This window comes from Heteronotia binoei, chromosome 9 (assembly GCF_032191835.1).
Source record: "Heteronotia binoei isolate CCM8104 ecotype False Entrance Well chromosome 9, APGP_CSIRO_Hbin_v1, whole genome shotgun sequence".
In the NCBI taxonomy this organism is placed as follows: domain Eukaryota; kingdom Metazoa; phylum Chordata; class Lepidosauria; order Squamata; family Gekkonidae; genus Heteronotia; species Heteronotia binoei.
The window spans coordinates 36,480,044-36,500,385 of NC_083231.1; the positions used below are offsets into that span (position 1 = coordinate 36,480,044).

Genomic DNA, 20,342 nt, shown 5'->3' on the forward strand with positions numbered 1-20,342 from the left:
CCTTACCTGGAGCGTGACAACTTAGCAATGGTGATCCATGCTACGGTCACCTCAAGAATAGATCACTGTAATGCTCTCTATATGGGGCTACCCTTGGCGCTCACTCGGAAACTACAGCTAGTGCAGAACGCTGCGGCACGCCTGTTAATGGGGCTCCCCCGGTGGGAGCACATTCGGTCAGTGCTGAGAGAGCTGCATTGATACCTATTGTGTTCCAAGTCCGTTTCAAGGTGTTGGTATTGACCTTTAAAGCCCTCTATGGTCAGGGGCCTGTCTATCTGCGGGACCAGCTTTCTCCACATGTTCCCCAGAAAGCACTGCGTTCAGGGACAAAAAATCTATTGTCCATCCCTGGACCAAAGGAGGCTAGGTTGCGGCTGACGCGAGCTAGGGACTTCTCGGTGGCAGCACCAGAATTGTGGAATGCTCTCCCAGAGGCCATAAGGGCCCTGCGGGTTCTCTCTACTTTCCGCAGGATCTGTAAGACTGAACTGTTTCAACAGGCCTTTGAGATCTAACCGGGAGAGAGCTGCCACCCTGCATCATTATAGAGTACTATATGATCACCGCTTATATTATATTATATTGTAGTGATACAGCACCATTAAATGAAATGTTTTTAAATAATTTTAAACTGTAACTATTTTTTATTGGTTTTTAATCTGTAAAAATGAATGTTGTTAGCCGCCCTGAGACCGCATGCAGAGAGGGCGGGATAGAAATTTAAAGTAATAAATAAATAAATTAAGATTATTTTATTTATAAGTATGTCACTTTCCTTGTTGATGAATGATAGGGTGCTCATTTGCTGCACTTACTTGCTTCTTAACAAAAAATGTCCAGCTACAGATGATTTCCACCTGTATAGCTTCTTGCCATCAGACTAAGGTTTATCTCTTAAGCAAGCCCACCACATAGAAAAGAGCTTTGGAACTTACTGGGGCTCTCTCTTCATTACAAATATGCAGATAGTGGTAGTTTTTGTACTAATTTGCAAGCACAATGCCTTAATAGTAACCCAAGAGGTTTACCAACAGATTTCATTTACAGAGTTGTGGAATTCCACACAAGCATAAGGATGATATAGACAGTCTAGCTGGAGAATCCATCTTCACATATCTGTATCAAATGTGTGTCTTTAAAACTTGTTAACATCTAGATCATGACTAGGCATAGCCAAGAAACGATGGAAATGGTGGTTCATTTTGTGATTTGTTCAATTTCTGACCCAGTTCAGGTTTCATTGGTTCATTTGGTGTGGAAGGTTTAAAACTTACTGGGAGTCTTCAGCAGGCTCTCCTCCACCCTCCAAGTTTGGCGAAGATTGGATTTGGAATGTTCAAGTTTTAGCCCCCCCTCCCCCCCAAAAAAAGCAGGTGGCCCCAGGAAATCTCAGCTTCAGCTCTTACAAAACTCTATGCTGCAGATTGGGAATTCTGTGATTGGCTTCTGGAGCTGCCAATCAAGCTGCTATAGGTGTTTCTAGGACTCCCAGAAGTCCACCCCAAAGTTGCTTGGAATTGACTGAATCCATGCCAGGTTGTCTGGGAAAATAAACTGCAAAAATGAACCAAATGAAGCACCAAGGTCCAGACCAGTTCAGAACAAACCACAAACTGGCCTAATTTATGCACAAATTGTGATTCGTGGTTCGGTTCATGCCCATGTCTAATCATGAGCCTATACTGATCCTATGAAAGTATGGTTGTCCATATAGGCTCAAAGGCTGGCTATTTAGCAGAATAACAACTTGCATATTTGTAAATAACTGGAATGATCTCCAACTGTGCAACAAGCCCATAAATAATACTTGATTGCTGCCACCTTTTGGATAGGTAATCAACTAACCAAACACATCAAGATTGTCCCAAGCTGCAGGAAAAGAAATGCCATAATTTTTTTAAAGTAATAATATGACCTTAATTAATACGAAGTGCTAATGTTAGGTTAAAGCATTACAGATGTTTATAAATGCATTGTATAGTCCTACCGTGGAGAATTGAACCCACTGTCAACAGTGATGCTGCTGCTGTCCATGCTGTCCAGTCTAGCTGAATGTGTGGCCCTCTGATTGTTGCTGTTTTCCGTTTCCTTTGGAGTGAGGAGTGTGAGATTTTTCTCAAACTTCCTTTGCAGGTCTCTTTCCTTTTCCCGCTCAAGAAGCCACTGCATAGTACCCACATCATCCCTATTCTTCTCTTCTTCAGCATTTTTATTTGTCCCTTCATCGGAATCATCATCATCAGATACATTGTAATAATCAAACGATGCTTCCTGGTTCCCAGCTGGCTCTTGTTGTCTCTGTGAAATGGGAATAACTTGTGTAACAGAGGTCACCATTGTTTGCTCAAGTTTGTCGCATCTGCTTGGCAACGTGTCTGACGGCGTCTTTTGATGAGGTTTTAATAGTGGCACACTGGGCTTATGGAAACTGTTCACAGACAGAGTACTGTGGAGAGGTTTAAAGAGTGTGTCTTTGCTAAATATTTCTTTCCTCTTATCAAGGCTACTGGATTCCGTGTTGTGATGTTGAACCAATCGGCCATTTGCAATTACTTCGGGGGGCTGGCTAGTAGCAATTAGCCCACCACTACTGTTTGGCCCTTTAGGCGACTCCTCTTTGTGTACACCTGGGTCTCTGGCTATGTGTTGTGACTGTCTTTCAGAAGGAGACACTTTTTTAATACTATCTGTCAAAGTCACTGTGTCATGGTCATCTTTATTTTTCCCCAAAGGTGAAGGAGCAGTAAGTACAGTCTCACTAGAAGTGTTACACTGAAAATAATCATCAGTGGCTGATTTTGTTGTACAAGAATTGAGCTCACTATAGGTTGGTAAATTCTCTGCTGACTTGTTTTGTTCCAACAAGCTACAGGGAGTGTCTGCATTGCCACCTGTCTTTTCAGGTTTAACTACCTCTTTGTAGTTTGCGGATGACATCAGAGCCCTTTGATGACTGAGTGACTGCGAAGGCCTTAAGGTGCTATCATCAATGTATGTTTGGCTAGCTGTTTGGTCATCTTGGCTGCAAGCTTCAGCTATCTCTTCAGGAGTACCTAAAGAAATTGCACCCAGGGGTCCTTTTGAGTTATCCATTGATCGAGACCGCTCCTTGGCTTTATTAGACCTCTCATTTCTTGATCGTCGGTCCTGCGTATGGCTGTGGCTTCGATGGACCTTGGAATGGGAGCTTCCTCTTGATGGTTCAGGAAAAGGCATCTCAGTTCTTCTTTTGGCTAGTTCACCAGAAACATCCCATTCAGGTGTCATTGGAAAATGAGATTCAAGAACATTAGGACTGCTGTGCATGATAAAGTTGTCCCTTTTGTGTTCTATTATGAAGCAGCCTTCCCGTGGGGATCTAGTGAGGGGGTCATAGAAATCATAGTCTCTTTCAGCCGGTACATCCAAATGGGAACCCTCGGAAGGATCTCCTTTAGAGACCCGAGTTTTGCTGTGTGACCGAGATTTTCCATGAGACTTCCTATGACTTCTACTTTTTTTACTTCTTGCACTATGGTGAGCTGAAGATCCAGCCTTGCTTCGTTGAGCCTTTTCTTCTTCAAGTTTTTTCATTAGTGCAGTGTGCCTCATAACATTTTCCACAGTCAAATCTGGGTTAATACGCCTAATAATCTCCATCTCTACCTCCCTAGGTATAGTGGTAGGAGTGTCTTCATCCCTCAAAGGCCATTCCTCAGGAGGAAACTGGGCAGAGAAATTGGCCAGTTGCTTTGTCTTGTCCTTTTTGAAACTCAGTCGAAACAATTTTAGCCCAAATTTTTTAGACTGCTTTTCTCCATCTTTAGGCTTTGTAAGTGTCTCAGTTTTATACGAAAAATTTACAGTACTTTTACTTTTTTCAGTGGGTGGCACCTGGCACAGAGAAGGGGGGCAATAGGAGTCTTTGCAGTCTTTTGCTGATTTTCTCTGTAGGGTGGAGGCATGCATACTATGCATGTCTTCTCTGCAACAATGGCAAGAGTCGCAGTGGTTTTTCGGTAACGTTCTGTCTCTGATGCAGCCTGAGGTGGAAGGAGTTATAGTTCCTTGCTGTGGAGAGGTACACTGAGACCTGTCAGGTATCCTCTCATCAAGATGGTACCATTTACTGTTAGTTCTTATAAGAGATGGTGTTATAAAATATGTTTGTGGAGTCACTATGAAGTAGCCATCAGGCGTTGGGTATATTTTCCTCTCTCGGACAAGCATATTTAAGGTATGACGAAGGATTTCTGGACTTGGAGTTGGAACACCTAAAAAAATAAATAAAACGTATCTTATAAATGAGTTTTATAATGGGGGGGGGGATCAGAACTCTCATTTTAAGCCCATCCTTGCAATATTATGCTTTGACAAGATTTTGGAGTTAGTGTGTTGGGCAAAGATCTAATGTCCAACAAGATGTACTTTCAGGAGATTTGTGAATGGATCTCTCACAGGTATTTTAAGAGGGTAAACAGCAGCCACTGTGGATAGGAAAGCAAATTACAATCCTTCCCCAAAGCACCATTTTTTCCAACCCCACTCAGTTCCCTGAAGCAGCTATTCTCATGTGAGGAAGGAAACATAATTACCATATAAGTGTCTGTATTTCCTCACACACATATATACAGTGGGAAAACAGCAGAACTGGGGATCTGACTGGGATCAAGAAAATGATTTAAGATTCCTACACCATGATGCTGTTCTCATATAAATCTTACATTTCCTATTGCTGTTAACCCTTGAAAAAAATATACAGGATATTTGTTCCTGGATCTCCCAACATTACATCTAGTTTTGCCTATTTGTTTTTCACTTACTTCTTGCACTTCAGGTTTATTGACTAGAAAAGAGAAAGCATTAGCAAAGTAGTGTGAAAACTCATTTTGTAAAAAAGATTTTTTTGGTGAACTTTAAAGGTCAAAATCATAGTTTCCAAATACCCAAAAACATTTAAGGGTTCTCATTCCCTTTTCATTTCTGGAAAAGTATTTATATCCTAATCATCTGAATCCCACCCCCAAACATAAAGGTATAGTAGAAAAGGGCAGTTCTCATATTCTATGAAAAAAACCCCTTCAAAAATTAGGTTAACATTTCCCTTAAAAGCATCATTATCTCTAAAACAGTATCTTTTATGGAAAGCTCAGGATAGCAAAGACATCACATTCCAATGGAAAGGGTTATTTCATTGTAACACCGAAGTTAGGCCTGGCGGTCTATACAAGCAGCAGAATTAGGTGGCAGAGAACACCGCAGTCCAGTTACTGTTAGGCATTACAGAAAATATGCATGTCACATACAGCCTGCAGTTGCTCTGTTGGTTACCAAGTTCCATTCAAGAGAAGACTGCCAGCTCTGGATTGGGAAATTCCTGGACAGTTGGAGAAGAAGCTGGTGGGAGGGCAGGTTATAAAGCCACAAAGTCCACCCTCCAAAGCAATCATTTTCTCCAGCGGAGCTGATCTCTGTCATCTGGAGTTCAGATGTAATGCCAGGAGATTTCCAGGCTCCACTTGGAGTTAGGCAACCCTGATTTCTGATCATCAACGACAAAGTCCTTGAACCCACATATCTGTCGAACTATCTCTCCTGTTCTGCTCTGCTGTGACAGTTTCACTCATTTAAGCAAAGACTTTTGAAGCTCTGCCTTATCTGTGGGGGTTCCCACCATATGCAACAGCATGCCCTAGAAAATCAGGAAAGCCCCTAGACTTCTAACATTTCACAGAATGAGAAAAACAGAAATGTTCAAGGGATTAGGTCTGTAGCACAACTAGAACAGCTCAGGAAGTTGCTGTTATTAGGGAATAAATTGTAGTCTGTTGCAGAGTTTATTATCACCTTTGCGATCCACTTTCTGTATTAAGATATGTCACAACTTACTAGAGTTGTCATGTCAACTTGGGAAATATCTGGGGACTTTGGAGCTGGAGCCAGGAAACTTTAGGGGTAGAGCCAGAAACAAGGTTATAACAAGCATGATTGATCTGGCGATCACATTTAAAGGGATTGTAATTCTTTTAAATGCTCTCCCTTCGTTAAAAACAATGGAGAATGGGGGCACCTTCTTTTAGGGCTCACAGGACTGGACCCCCAGTCCAATGTTTTTGATACCTGGGAGGGGGGAGTGAGGAGGTGCACCAGATGCTATGATAAAAATTTCATGTCTCTACCTCAGAAAACAGCCTCCCCCCTGAGCCCCAGATACCCAAAGATTGATTCTCCATAGGGTTTCCATAGGGTATAATGGAGTACTCAGTGGACATTCATTCCTCCCCTCCACTTTCTGATAACCTTGAAGTAGGGAGAGGTCCTCCAAACCAGGGGATCCCCTGCCCCCAACTGGAGACTGGCAAATCTACAACTTACACACTATTGGATGTCTTATGCAGTCTGACTGAATGGGTTTTTTTTTTAAAAAAAATTATGATCTGCCTTGAGTTTCAGTGAAAAAGGCAGTCCATAAATGAAGCAAATAACATAAATAAAACAACCACCAGAGAAACTATGCAGCTGAGATATGAGATGCTACAACTGATTTCTTTCATACTATCAAACCACAGAAGAACTTTTCAAAGCAACCCTATACAATTCAGTACATCCCATGACATGAAATGGTCAGTCAGGAAATATGGATGAAGTTTTCTTCATCAGCTATTCTATTTCAAGTTGTACTGCTACCATATACCATAAACAGGGCCTTTCAAATCACTTTTTGGAATTATATTTTATTTCTGAAAACACATCTAGAAAGATAGCAAAATGATGTATCAAATATAACCCATAATCCATCATATTCTAGTATTCCTGTTTTACACTTACAAAAGGAGAGAGAATTAAGAATTCATCACATTTAAAAGATTATATAGAATTCATAGTGCCATTAGAACTTATTGGTTATTTTCCCTTATCTTCCTATAAGTAAATGTGCCTGCTTCATCTTCAAAAGCCACTCTCACTTCTCCGTTTCACCAGTAAATTCTTCCAAGAATAACAACAAAAAGAACTTAGAGAAGCTAGAATTTAAAATATTGCTTGACAGCAGTGGTGTTATTTAAGATTATGTAGTGCTTTAATAATTCAAAAGCAAAATCTTTCTGGACACTGAATCACCAGACATGTACATTTTCTGCATCTCAAGAGAGCATACTGTGCCCTCCGCTGAGCTTCCAGACAGAAGATTATGTCTTGTTTGCCACTCACAAAAGAAGACTGACCTAAGGTGAACTCAGTTAAATGTAAGATGCGTTTCAAGTTGCCACATGTAAATTGGATGCAATTTAGAAAGAAAATGTATACGAATCCTCCTTTTGCCACAATGAAACAGGGCATCTGTTAGAATAGCATTTTTATTTTCCAAAGACAATGGCACCATTGTTGCATCTCTGTTTTCAGTATAGATACTTCAGCTATCTTGACTAAAAATAGCCAACTATTCCGATGATTCCGCCAGTTACTGTTTTTTATGCCTAAATATACAAAACTGATACCTCATCTACACAGTTCTTTTTTTAATAATCTAAACTTCCCCACCACACATCTCTGTTGTGATACTGGTCTACTATGTAATGCAATTCCTAAAATTCTTATAACTTTTCCTGGCTTAGCATCCGAGAATATCGCTTAAACTCTATTTAAAGAATTATTTCCTTTGTATCAAGGAACTCCTTGGAGTTTCTAACAAGGGTTCATCTTAGACTGAATGGCTTTAATGTGTATATCCTCCTGTGTCACCTGCCAGGTAAGAGAATGAGATGGTGCTGTTTTTTCTCCACTTGTTGCTCTCAATATGCCTAAATTTATTTTCTGTTTTCCTGAAAGAACCTGGGACCGTCTGCTTACCAAACAGATGCTCTACCACTGAGCCACCGTCCCCCCCGCAAATGATTTTCTTCTGAACTGTCATTATGACTTAACTAAGGGAAAAAACCATTATCATTGGTCCTTGACATACTAGTTTAAAAAGTAGAGAGCTTACTATGATAAATAATTAGCACTCATTTCAGATATAGGCATAGCCTAGATTTGTACCTGCTCAGTTACTCCATAAACTAGACAAGTAGATACAAAATCTCAAACTGAGGAGATAGGCTTATACTTTTAAAGATACAACTTTCAAGTTATTAAATCCTAAGGCATTCTATGAAAATTAAGCAGCATAATCAGACTCAAGACCAGCAGCTTTGGATAAGTAACCGTTTTTGAGAGTTTAAACTGTGCTGGTTGTATCAATTAGCAAAACAAAGCAAAACATGCACACAGAATGATTATTAGCAACATCATGGATTATGATGGGGAAATAGCAGTACTGGGCTAATATTGGTTGTGTTCATAACAGCTGAACAGGGTATCAAGTAATGGTCACTGCTGCAATTTAACTTCTGCTACTGCAAAATGATAACAAAATGGTAAACATAATAGAGCTATGAAAATGTTTTATGTGACTGCCACATCCAAAACATGAATGAAATGCAAGAATGCAGTCCTTCCTATGCCCCTTCTAAGGCCTTGGTCACGCACAAGAATTAGGTGGTAGAATGGATAGTATTACTTCAGGACACAAGTGGGAGATCTCATTTTTGGATGCTCCTCTATGTTAAGATGCCATGCAAATAGAAATCCACAAAGCAAGCAAGTACAGGACACATAACCTTTCCTCCTGATATTCTAATTTTCAGTCTGCATGAGATTTTTTTTTTTTTAATGCAAAAGAACATTTAACGCTGGACCCCATCATTTGCAATTTGAAATGATGCTGTCTATTCTGCCATCTCAGCTTGGTGCCGTCTCATGAAATCTGTTTCTTCTTCCTCCTATTTATTATTTATTTAAAATATTTTATGCTGCCTTTCAACCCAATCAGAGTCCACAAGATAGTGAACATAAGAAACATTACACATTTAAACAATTAAAAATACAGTTAAAAGTATAAAATTCAATTAAAACACATAAATAAAGAAAACTAAAAGGAAGGTAAATAATTGTTATTGGAGGTATTGCTAGATGGAGCAAAAAAGACTTCACACACTGAAAAAGACACCAATAAGGGGAGACAGATGAAATTACCCTGGGAGGATGTTCCAAAGTTTTGGCACCATGATGAAGAATGCTCTTTCTTGAGTTGCCAACAATCTAGCTGCAGATGGTGGAGGCAACCAAAGCAGGGCTTCCAAGGATGACCGGAATTAGTAGGTAGGTTCATATGGGAGAAGGTGGTCCTTAAGATATGTTGGTCCCAGGCCATATAGGATTTAAAGGTCAATACAAGCACCATGAAGTGAGCCAGGAAGAAAATTGGAAGCCAGTGTACAAGGAACAAGAGTGGGTGATATTGTCCTTATGATCCGCTCAAGTAAAAACTCTGCCTGCAGCATTCTGTACCAATTGTTCCTTCCAGGCAGTCTTCAAGGGAGGGACAGTGGCTCAGTGGTAGAGCATCTGCTTGGTAAGCAGAAGGTCCCAGGTTCAATCCCTGGCATCTCCAAAAAAGGGTCCAGGCAAATAGGTGTGAAAAACCTCAGCTTGAGATCCTGGAGAGCCGCTGCCAGTCTGAGTAGACAATACTGACTTTGATGGACCAAGGGTCTGATTTAGTATAAGGCAGCTTCATATGTTCATATGTTCAAGGGCAGCCCCATGCAAAGCTCTTTGCAGTAATCTAACCTAGATGTTACCAGGAGATGTACTACAGAGGCACTATCTTTTCTGCCCAGGAAGGACTGCAGCTGGCTCATCAGCCCAAGCTGATGAACGGCACCTCATTCAGAATAGGAAATAAGACCTTCCCATACCAATAGCACTGTCAATATTCAACTTCAACATGTCAGCCCTCATCAATTCCAAAACTGCCTCTAGGTACCACTCTCCCAGCTTCACTGGGATCTGCTAGTAGTATGAGATGTGTTATTTGCATATTGGTGCAGCTCAACCCAACTCTCCAGATGTCCACTCCCAGTGGCTTTGCATAGATGTTAAAAAGCATGGGGGACAAGATGGAACCTTGGGAAACCCACAGGTCAAAAGGCAGAGCAGCACTCCCTTAGTACCACACTCTGAAACCTACCCTTGAGGTACAACCAGAACCACTGCAGAACATTGCCTTCCAGTCCCAGTCTGATAGGCAAAGGATGCCATGATCAATGATATAAAAAGCTGTCAAGAGGTTTAGGAGAATGAACAGGGTCACACTCCTCCTGTCTATCTCCTGGTGCATTTCATCCACCAGAGCAACCATAACCAGGCCTGAAACCGGACTGGAATGGATATAAATAATCCACTTCAATCTGGAATCTGTGAAGTTGGTCACCCACCATTTATTCAATCACTGCTTATGAATGGTATATTTGAGACTGGATGACATTATAGAACTCTCATGGGTTCAGAGTAGATTTCTTTAGGAGTGGACACTGCCCACTTCAATTCAGGAACAACCACCCTGTTTCTCAGGGAGGCATTTACTGTCTCTTGGACCCAGTCTGCACAAACCCCAAAGCAGATTTAAGCAACCACAGGGGGCAAAAGTAGTACAGACATGTGGTAGTTTTCAAACTTCAAGTAATCTTGTCCACATACATCTTCAGACTGCACAAGCTAAAAGGTATCTCACACAACTGGATAAATCAGCATCCTTGGACCATCTGATCCTGTTGCTCACAAAGTCCCATTCTGAACACGTGTGAGATTTTTATGCACGAAGTGCTTAGCAAAATTATCACAGCAGGCTGCCAGAACCCAATAGGCTCATGACCACCATAAAGTGTTTTACCATGCTGATGCAATTATGGTGGAAAAATATTGCTTCTTTGCCGCCATTGGCACCACAGAGCAGGTTTTCAAATGAGCTCTAGCCCATGCCTTGTCAGATTCATCCCAAGCCTTTCTCCACCACTGCTCTACCCATCTCCCCTGTCTTTTCATTGTCTGCAGCCCTCAGAAAAACCAAGTGGCTGCTTGGGCTCTTTGACCTGAAAGAGGGTGTATCAATTGCCCAGATCATTTCCCCATTTCAAAAGTCAACCAGGGCATCAACAGGAACAGTGACTGTATCAGAAGGAAAATCTCCTAATACCATCTGAAAACCTATTGGATCCATCAGGCTACGAAGTGGATCACGTTTCTTGTACAACAGTGAGTTGTCCATTTGACAATAAGAGGTGGTCATCCTTTGCTAATCTTTTAGGATTGAGATTCTGAATAAAAAGGAAGGGTGCCCAGCTCTCTCTCATGTTTATTCTACAGAATGCTGAAATCAAGCACATATGGGTTCTATAATATAGTGGGTTCTATGAATGGCAGAGTCTCAGAGTAAGTGATTACAAGCTCTTTAATAGGAGTGACATAGTATAAGGTCACATCAAAAGACTGCCGTTGGGGCCCACGGGCCAAACTTATATACATCTCTGGGTTCCCACGCACACACGTTATTGGGTCATTCAAACCGGTGGGGGCTTGTGATTGGTCCTGGGCTGCAGGGATTTGAATCCTGCAGCCCTTTGTTCCCAAGTTCATTCTGTATGGCTCCAATAAGCCAGGCAGAAACATCCAAAGTCTTTCCTTGAGTCTACATACATAAGAGGTTCTATGCCCCACAAAGATATATTCTGTCTTCCCCCTTTAGATGTGGCTTCTTTCATTAAGAATACTATAATTAATAAACTCCATCATAAGGAAGGATTGTTTTTCATGCTCATGACATTTTAATTTACCTGTCAGGTTTCTGAAGTTTCATTACTTGCAAATGTATAGAGAAACTTTCAAGAAGGTTATTATATTACTATAGGAGGTATTATATTACTATTGCCAGTTTGGTGTAGTGGTTAAGTGTGCGGACTCTTATCTGGGAGAACTGGGTTTGAATCCCCACTCCTCCACTTGCACCTGCTGGAATGGTCTTGGGTCAGCCATAGCTATGGCAGAGATTGTCCTTGAAAGGGCAGCTGCTGAGAGAGCTCTCTCAGCCCCACCTACCTCACAGGGTGTCTGTTGTGGGGGAGGAAGATAAAGGCGATTGTGAGCTGCTCTGAGATTCGGAGTGGAGGGTGGGATATAAATCCAATATCATCATCATCTTCTTCTCCATCATCATTATCATTTGGACAAGAAGTCAATTTATATACATTATTGACAAGCTGGTAGATTGTGCAAGACACATTCTCCACAAGTCAGTAATTTTAAAAAAGGTAAGGAGGAAACCACTTATTGGAATAAACTATTAATCAGGTCACTAAATAGGAAATGTAGCCCTATGTGACATGGCTATGCTTGAGCGACCTCTGGCCAATCACATACTCTAATCTACCTCACAGGATTGTTGGAAGGAGATAAGGAGGAGAATGATGTATGTAGCTTTAGGTGGGAAGAAAGGCAGGATATAAATGAATAAATATTCATGAGGAAGGAAGGAATACTCCATAGATTTATATGATATTTATTCAGATTGGTAGCAGGTGAAATGGTGAGTTTCATCAGAACTGCAAGTTATAAGTGCTTTCAATGAACTTTCAAATTAGCTTTTACAACCTACGTCAGCAAGCCCTTCCGATCTAATTATGGAAGGTTAAAGGGGAAACCAGTAGAGAAATATTCACGAAGAGGAAAAGAGTGGAAGTTTACCACTCATTTTATTATTCTCAGACTTGATCCAAATTTGAGTGACTAAGAGAACTGTACCTTAATTTGCCTTTAGGGCTGCTGCAAACAGCATATGTCAGCTTGTTCTGTTCTCTTATGGAGGTGTACTTTTGCAAGATGGGGCAACATCTCTCACTGGCCAATTTCTAAAATTAAAAATCCAGACTCTACATCGAAATACTTTATTTTCAAGTGTGCAGTGAAAGTTACTACTGAACTACATGAATTTCTTTCTACAATGTTTAATTCTTTTTTTTGGGAAGGGGGGGGGAGTTATAAATAGCCAAATTAGTTTACACAAAATTTAGAACAAAGCTTTTGAGTTTAACAGGCTATATGTTTAGGCATCATAACTCTTTGTCAGACTAGATGTGAACAAATATATATATATATTTTTAAAAAGAACTGAAGCAAGCATATTTTCCAGGTCAAGATCTTAAGACCCTGCTTTGTCAGCCAATGGTGTTACATTCTGGCAGGCTCCCAGTTTAATTGATGTGGGTGTTAGACAACAGCAGTTGCATTCTTGGAAGAAGTAAAAAATGGAAAGTCACCTTTTTGGATTAAAAAAACCAGAGTCCAGCAGGGTTCAAATGTCACTCAAAAACTCATGTGAGGAGTGAAGTACTCTTTGCAGGCTGAGAGTGAATGAAGTAGTTTGGTAGTTTATATTTTGACAATGGACCCAAATGTTCCTGTTATAATCTGCTCAGTTTCCAGGGAAAATCTGACATCAGTGCTAGAAAAAGAAAAGCCCTCTCCCACCACCTTTTCTCAAATATGGATCATTAATTTCACAGTCTTCGCAGAGCACCAGCAAACCCTCATAAATAAAGCTACAGGTGAAAAAAGTTTGACAACAAAAATCTGCACTGTCTGTCTAAGCACATTTGTGTGGAATATACCCCAAGCATATCTTAGTCTTTGCCAGCTGAAACACAGTGGGGAAAAAGAGATGGAAAATATTAAAATAATAATTAAATGATAAAGTTCGGAATGATTAAGAAGAGAACAGAGAAATATATGTTGATAATGCTTATAATGGTCATATATGTCTGATAAAAGGAAGTACTTCTTCACCCAAAGGGTGATTAACATGTGGAATTCACTGCCACAGGAGGTGGTGGCGTCCACAAGCATAGCCACCTTCAAGAAGGGGTTAGATAAAAATATGGAGCAGAGGTCCATCAGTGGCTATTAGCCACAGTGTGTGTGTGTGTGTGTGTGTATATATATATATATATATATATTTGGCCGCTGTGTGACACAGAATGTTGGACTGGATGGGCCATTGGCCTGATCTAACATGGCTTCTCTTATGTTCTTATTAGAAATGTTAGGACACAGACCAAACAAAAGTACTGTATATAGGTAATCTGTATGTAACAAAATAAGTGCTGTTTGACAATGTCATAGATAGAAAAATGTGGTTAGTTAAAATTTAATAGACAATACTGATGCTTATGAATGATGGTATTTCTCTTTTATTAATATTTATTATGTTTTTGTCTACCAAATACGATTGTTTATATTGTTTATATGTTTATTAATATGAAAATAAAAATAAAATAAAAACTATTAACAATACTGTTAACATAAATGGTGTAAGGGGCCTGTGAATTTAGAAACAATTTTCTGTCTATATGGCATTATCAAGAAACAAAAGAAACAATACCAAAAATATCCATAACACCAGTTTATCAGAGGCAGCTGTAGAATGAGAGAATACATCCATGATCCTCTTTTAAAATCCTTCCAACTCTCTCAGAAAAAAAAACTAGGATTTGCTTCTGTCCCAATACAAATACATTTCAATATCATGGATTACCAATAGGTCTATAGGTCTACATATTGAGTTAAAATTTAAAATAACACCAAACTGTTCAGTGGTGTACATTCACTGCATACAGTAAGTGTGATGGTAGCTGTGAACAAAACTAACCATATAAACTCACATTATGTCATTTAAACAACCAATAGCACATCCTTTAAAATACTACTCCTGTAAAGTTTCCCTCTCTGATCAAATTTCTTTTTCTAATTCTTAATCACGTCCTAAAAGATTTCTGATTCAGAACTTTCAATTACATCTTGTTTAAAGAACTGAAGTTTTCAAAGGACTGGAACAATCTTCCCTACATTCTCACAGATTAGTTTGGCTGTTCATTGGGTATATATGTCCAAATATAGACCAGTTTCTTTCTCATGCTTCAGAACATGAAAGAATTTGAAGCAGGTGAGAAGCCCTGACAGTTATATCTACAGCATACAGGAATGGTAATTTACTAATACATTGTTACTGAACATGTATTTCATCAGAATTTTATTTTCTGGGTTTTCTCAAAATGTGCAACCCTTTCACTGGAAAAACTGGGAAAAGGGGCATTTTCCTATCCTTTCCACAAACCCTCGCACTTCCAATCCTATGCAGTCACATACAATAAACCCCATTTAAAAACTGAGTATAATTTTACTCCAGAGTAAATATGCATAGGCTCAAACTGCATATCTACTTTTTAGTCTCAAGATTTTTTCAGTTATTTGAAAAAAAAAATGTTTCCAACATTTTAAAATTCACAATCCCACTCATTGTAACTACTTTAGAGGAAAACCCTTAGCACAAGGAAGGAGGAAAAGTCCAGATGGAATGGGTATTTTGGAGTTCCAGAATGATGCAAAACTGCCTCATGGTAGGCGGCAAGAGATACACATTTTCAGAATGCAAAACGTTTTAAATGTCCAAGTTTTATAATAAGCCTTTGAAGTAGAATAGTGGAATAAAAATCACATTCTGAACTGTCCCCCCAAAACACACAGAGAGAAACTACATGCCACCCCCTCCCAAATTCACTCTCCTATCATGTTGCATTGCTCCTGCCTTCATATAATGTTGAGCTAGCTTCCCAAACTTTTTAAAAGATTTGCTGAAAATGCCCTTTAAAAATATAGGTCAACATGAGCAGGGCTACATTAGCATACAATTACCTGGGAAGCAGGTTGTTAGGTGTTCCATTAGTGCTTCTTGCGTGACTTGCTTTCGTGCTGAGTTCATTGCAGAGATGGCCAAGCAAAGGATTTCCCCAAGTGGGATAAACTGTGATTGACTGATGGGAGACATACTGATGGGTGATACATCACCTGCAGAGAGATAACGGACTTTCAGCCAACTGTGTTACTTAACGTTATCTATCAGTCAAGATGACTCTATGCAGACAGAGTGATGCTTCCATCATAGTTCTCTAATAAAACCTTTACAATGCAATTCTTATGTACAATATCAACACATTATTGACCCCAAACCTTGTCTGTTTGTTTTGATGTGTAGCTATTAGGTTAATATAATGGTCTGGATTTTAATTTTCCTTTCAAAAAAATTATGGAAGCATACATAGCTCAGAAACCCTATTTTAATGTGTGGTTTAGAATATAAAGGGGGAAGAGAAACAAAGAAGGGGTGTCTGGATAAATCATAGCAGGAACAACTAGTTGCCAGTGGGAAAAAACCCTAATAAAAATCACATGTGTGACAAAGAGAAGCTGTATACATACATGACTAATAAAAAATGTAAATGGCAGGAAGGAGAAAGTGGTCTTAATTTTTAAAGAGATCAGTTGCATTGTTTCACTTCTTTGCCAGAATCAATAACTTCCTAAATATTTAACAGGCTCTTCCAATTTGAGCAGTCAGTATTACCAAACGCTTAGGTTACTAACCACCCACTGATTATGAAGTTATAATTTTGGTTGGGGGTGGGTGGAATGAGGACCTTCAAGCCAGATCTGGCATACTTTAAAGTACAATATAATGGACTGCCTTGATTTCAACACAATATTGACACACGCTTGCCTCAGTCCAACTAAGTACACACAGAAGCAGGCTGCCACAAGCAAAATACCCAGCTGTACCTTCATGCCACACTAGGGGCAAAATCCAACAGCTAGCACAATGTACATGAAGCCCTTTTTGGGGGTGGGAGGGATCTAAACTCTCCCTTACTACTGGTTTCCAAAGGGTGGTAGGACGTGCACACCATCTCCCAACAGCTAACCAGCAGGACCGATCTTTTTGCTAGAGGAACATAACCATATAATCCACAATGCAATATTGAACTGGACATATGAAAGCCCATTGATTTCTGTGGATTTATTTGCAGTTAATTCCAGAGGGGTTCTTGAGGTTAATTTGTTGCAGCATTTTTTTTTTAAAGAATCCAGCTGAAAATTAAGGATAAACATGTATGTGGGCATGTTTGCTGGACTGCAGCCATGGCCCTTAACAATGTGGCAGATCATACATTTAAAAATATTATTTACTTTTAGCATGAACACATATGAAGCCACCACATACTGAATCAGACAATTTGTCTATCAAGGTCAATACTGTTACTCTACTCAGACCAGGAGTGGGTCTCCAGAGCCTCAGGTGGAGGCCTTTACATCACCTACAATATATTAAAATAATAAAAAACGAGAGATGGGACCTTCTGCATGCCAAGCAGATGCTCTGTCACTTAGCCAAGGGCCCCTTTCCAAGTGTAGAAGTTTTTGAATGCTTCTGTATACCTGGAAATAATTTTGATGTTTCTGCTGTGAACACTTATATTTGTTTTAAAGATCCATTTTAAAAAGGTAAAGGTGTGCAAGCACCAGTTGTTTCCGACTCTGGGGTGATGTTGCTTTCACAATGTCTTCACGGCAGACTTTTTACAGGGAGGTTTGCCATTGCCTTCCCCAGTCATCTACACTTTCCCCCCAGCAAGCTGGGTACTCATTTTACCGACTTCGGAAGGATGAAAGGCTGAGTCAACCTGGAGCCGGCTTTCTGAACCAGCTTCCACTGGGATCGAACTCAGGTCGTGAGCAGAGGGCTCCGACTGCAGTACTGCAGCTTTACCACTCTGCGACACAGGGCTCTTGAAGACCCATTAAGTTGAACCTACGTAATTGTTCCTATCACCCCAAAAGCCTACTCTTAATTCTCTGTACTTTACTAACTCAAGTTACCCTGTTTATCTGACAGAAATACTAGGGTTTTTTTCCTCCACATGTGCAATCAAGAAAAAAAAAAGAGGGATCCATCTTAAATTCACATGCAAGTTATAGCTAGGAACAGTAATTTTTTAAAAAAAAAAAAACCCTTGTGCTTAACCTTGTTTTAGGGGATCATTCAGGGTCATCATCTTTCAGGTAAATAAGGTACTAGTTTATTATGACAGGGGAAAAAAAAACCCTTATTTAGCTTCACTGCTGCCATTTAATTCTGGAGTCACTTTACAGAACTCTGTGATCTGTCTACCAGAGATCTTTTGTGACTCCTCATCGACACAATGATGAAACTCGAAAAGAACCACTGATAGCTGCTCTTTCTTTCACCTAAATAGGCAATAACTTCCTAAGTTTTATATCTGTTTGAGGTCAGGAAATTACAAATACTATGCAATTATAGTTAAGCAAACAACCGCTTAGATGTTCAAGCAACTCACACACACACACACACACCCCTTTAGTGCCACAAAAATAATATTTCAAGAAAAAGAACATTTTTAAAAAATTGTTTTTCTTCCTCACAAGGGTTTGGAAGTTTATTTCTTCTAAAGCTTACTAGTGTGTGCGTGGGGTGGGGAACCACTGGCCATATGGCTCCCATTAACTTGGTCAGATGCTAGCTTCAAGCATCAAGCAACTCTCTTTTGAAATTAAATTATCATACTCAACTTTGCAATGTTGATGTTCCAAATTTAAGGGCAAACTGCAGACTCCAGAAAAAAATTATTTTGCAGCTGGACTGTATATTTTGTTCTCAAGCCCCCAGTCAATGGTTTCACTCATATTGCCATTAATTTAAAGAAACATCAGACAAATTAAAAGGTGGCAAAAAATGTCTCTTTTTGTCTTCATACTGTACTAGCTAGACACTCTAAAACTCAGTATTCCTTGAGGACTGGATGCTTTATATATCTGTGAATTGTTAATTAAATAACAAATATTGTGCAGAGCTTTGATTCTAGAGCCTCTGAACACACTTAAGATACATGGCTGGGTATGTATCATTATCCCCACAAGAAAGGAAATGAAAGAGAAAGAAAATGCAGTCATTGGATCAAGGCTTTGCGAAAACCACAGATAAGTGCAAATGTCAGTATAGAGCCACATCTGAGAATCACTAGTCCTAAGTATTTCAATGGCATTCCATTAAATACCTATATATATACACTACACATTTCAACTAATTTTTCTACAAAAAAAAATCATCATTATAAATACAGAAAAATGAACATTATTCTGAAAGTACATTTTCCCAATACATAACATGTTATACTGTTCAATAAATTTGTTCACAGCCCAGAAAAGGTTAGTGTAAAATTAATTCAAGTCCAAATCCATTTAAACCATTCCTGAAAGGGTTTCTTCTCTTATTTCTAACAGAAGATAATATACAGTTGTGCAGCTGTGATAAATTCAGTTCTAGTAGACAGTATCCTCATTGATAGTTCCTTTCAACTAACAAAATAAAATTGCTTTTCCAAAGAAGGTGAACACATGAAATTTCCCTACACCAAGTCAGAATACCCTGAGTCAGAATCAGGGTAGGTATTGTGGACTGGTAAGGGTGCTCCAGTGTCTCAGGCAGAGGTATTTCATATCATCTACTACCTGCTCCTTTTTAAAATGAAGGTATCAGAAATTAAATCTGAGAACGTCTGCATGCAAGGAAAAAGGAAAAGGAAAGGTCCCCTGTGCAAGCACCAGTCGTTTCCAACTCTGGGGGGACGTTGCTTTCACGTTTTCATGGCAGACTTTTTACAGGGTGGTTTGCCATTGCCTTCCCCAGTCATCTACACTTTCCCCCCAGCAAACTGGGTACTCATTTTACTGACCTCAGAAGGATGGAAGGCTGAGTCAACCTCGAGCCAGCTGCCTGAAAACCCAGCTTCTGCCGGGGATCGAACTCAGGTCATCAGCAGAGCTTAGGACTGCAGTACTGCAGCTTTAATACCCTGCGCCACGGGGCTTAATTTCTGCATGCAAAGCTGATGCTTTTATCATTGTGTCAGGGCACTATCCCATTATTGCATAACCTGTCATTGTGTTAATTATGTATATTTTTGGTGTCAAGTCACAGCTGAATTGTGATGACCCCTACAGGAGGGAAGGTTTCAAGTAAAAGACATTCAGAGGTGGTTTGCTATTGCCTCCCTCTGCACAGTGACCCTGGTATTCCAAGGTGGGCTCTTATCTAAATACTAGCTTCTGAGATCCAATGACAGTTTTGTTAATTAGGGTAAGAATTTCCTGCAGGATTTTTTAATGGAGAGACATACAAAATCTCTGATACAGGTCTGCGCAACTAGAATTACAACCCAAACATACATCCCATACTACCTTATCCATACACTTCAGACTAAGTAAGATACGATTGGAATATAAAAGATTTCCTTCAGATCTGCAGATAATAATTTAGTATAAATTGGCCTACATCGTTTCCCATTCCTCATACCACAGAATTCATATTATTTCAAATATCAACAATAAAGCCAATGAGAAAACTTTTTGCACTGCTAACTCATCATTCAAATATTGTTTTGCTCCATATACTTACTCGTATGGAACAAATATGCCTCATATGAAAATAGTAAACGATTGAGGGGGGATTATGGCACCCATTTTAGCAGAACCCTCCTATGATTCCTTTACAAGACTTTCAGGATAATCAAATTATTCCA

At 39.7% G+C, this 20,342-nt stretch overlaps 1 protein-coding gene across 3 annotated transcripts in view; it reads right to left on the reverse strand.

Moving 5' to 3' along the window:
• STOX2 (storkhead box 2) overlaps positions 1–20,342 on the reverse strand; it is a 179,437-nt gene that overhangs the window by 1,702 nt on the left and 157,393 nt on the right. For all 3 annotated transcript variants that reach the window (XM_060246459.1, XM_060246460.1, XM_060246461.1), the window contains exons 2-3: positions 15,604–15,756; positions 1,991–4,256 (exon numbers count right to left, since the gene is read on the reverse strand). In XM_060246459.1, the coding sequence (XP_060102442.1) occupies positions 1,991–4,256; positions 15,604–15,756 (2,419 nt within the window). The remainder of the gene's footprint in view (positions 1–1,990; positions 4,257–15,603; positions 15,757–20,342) is intronic.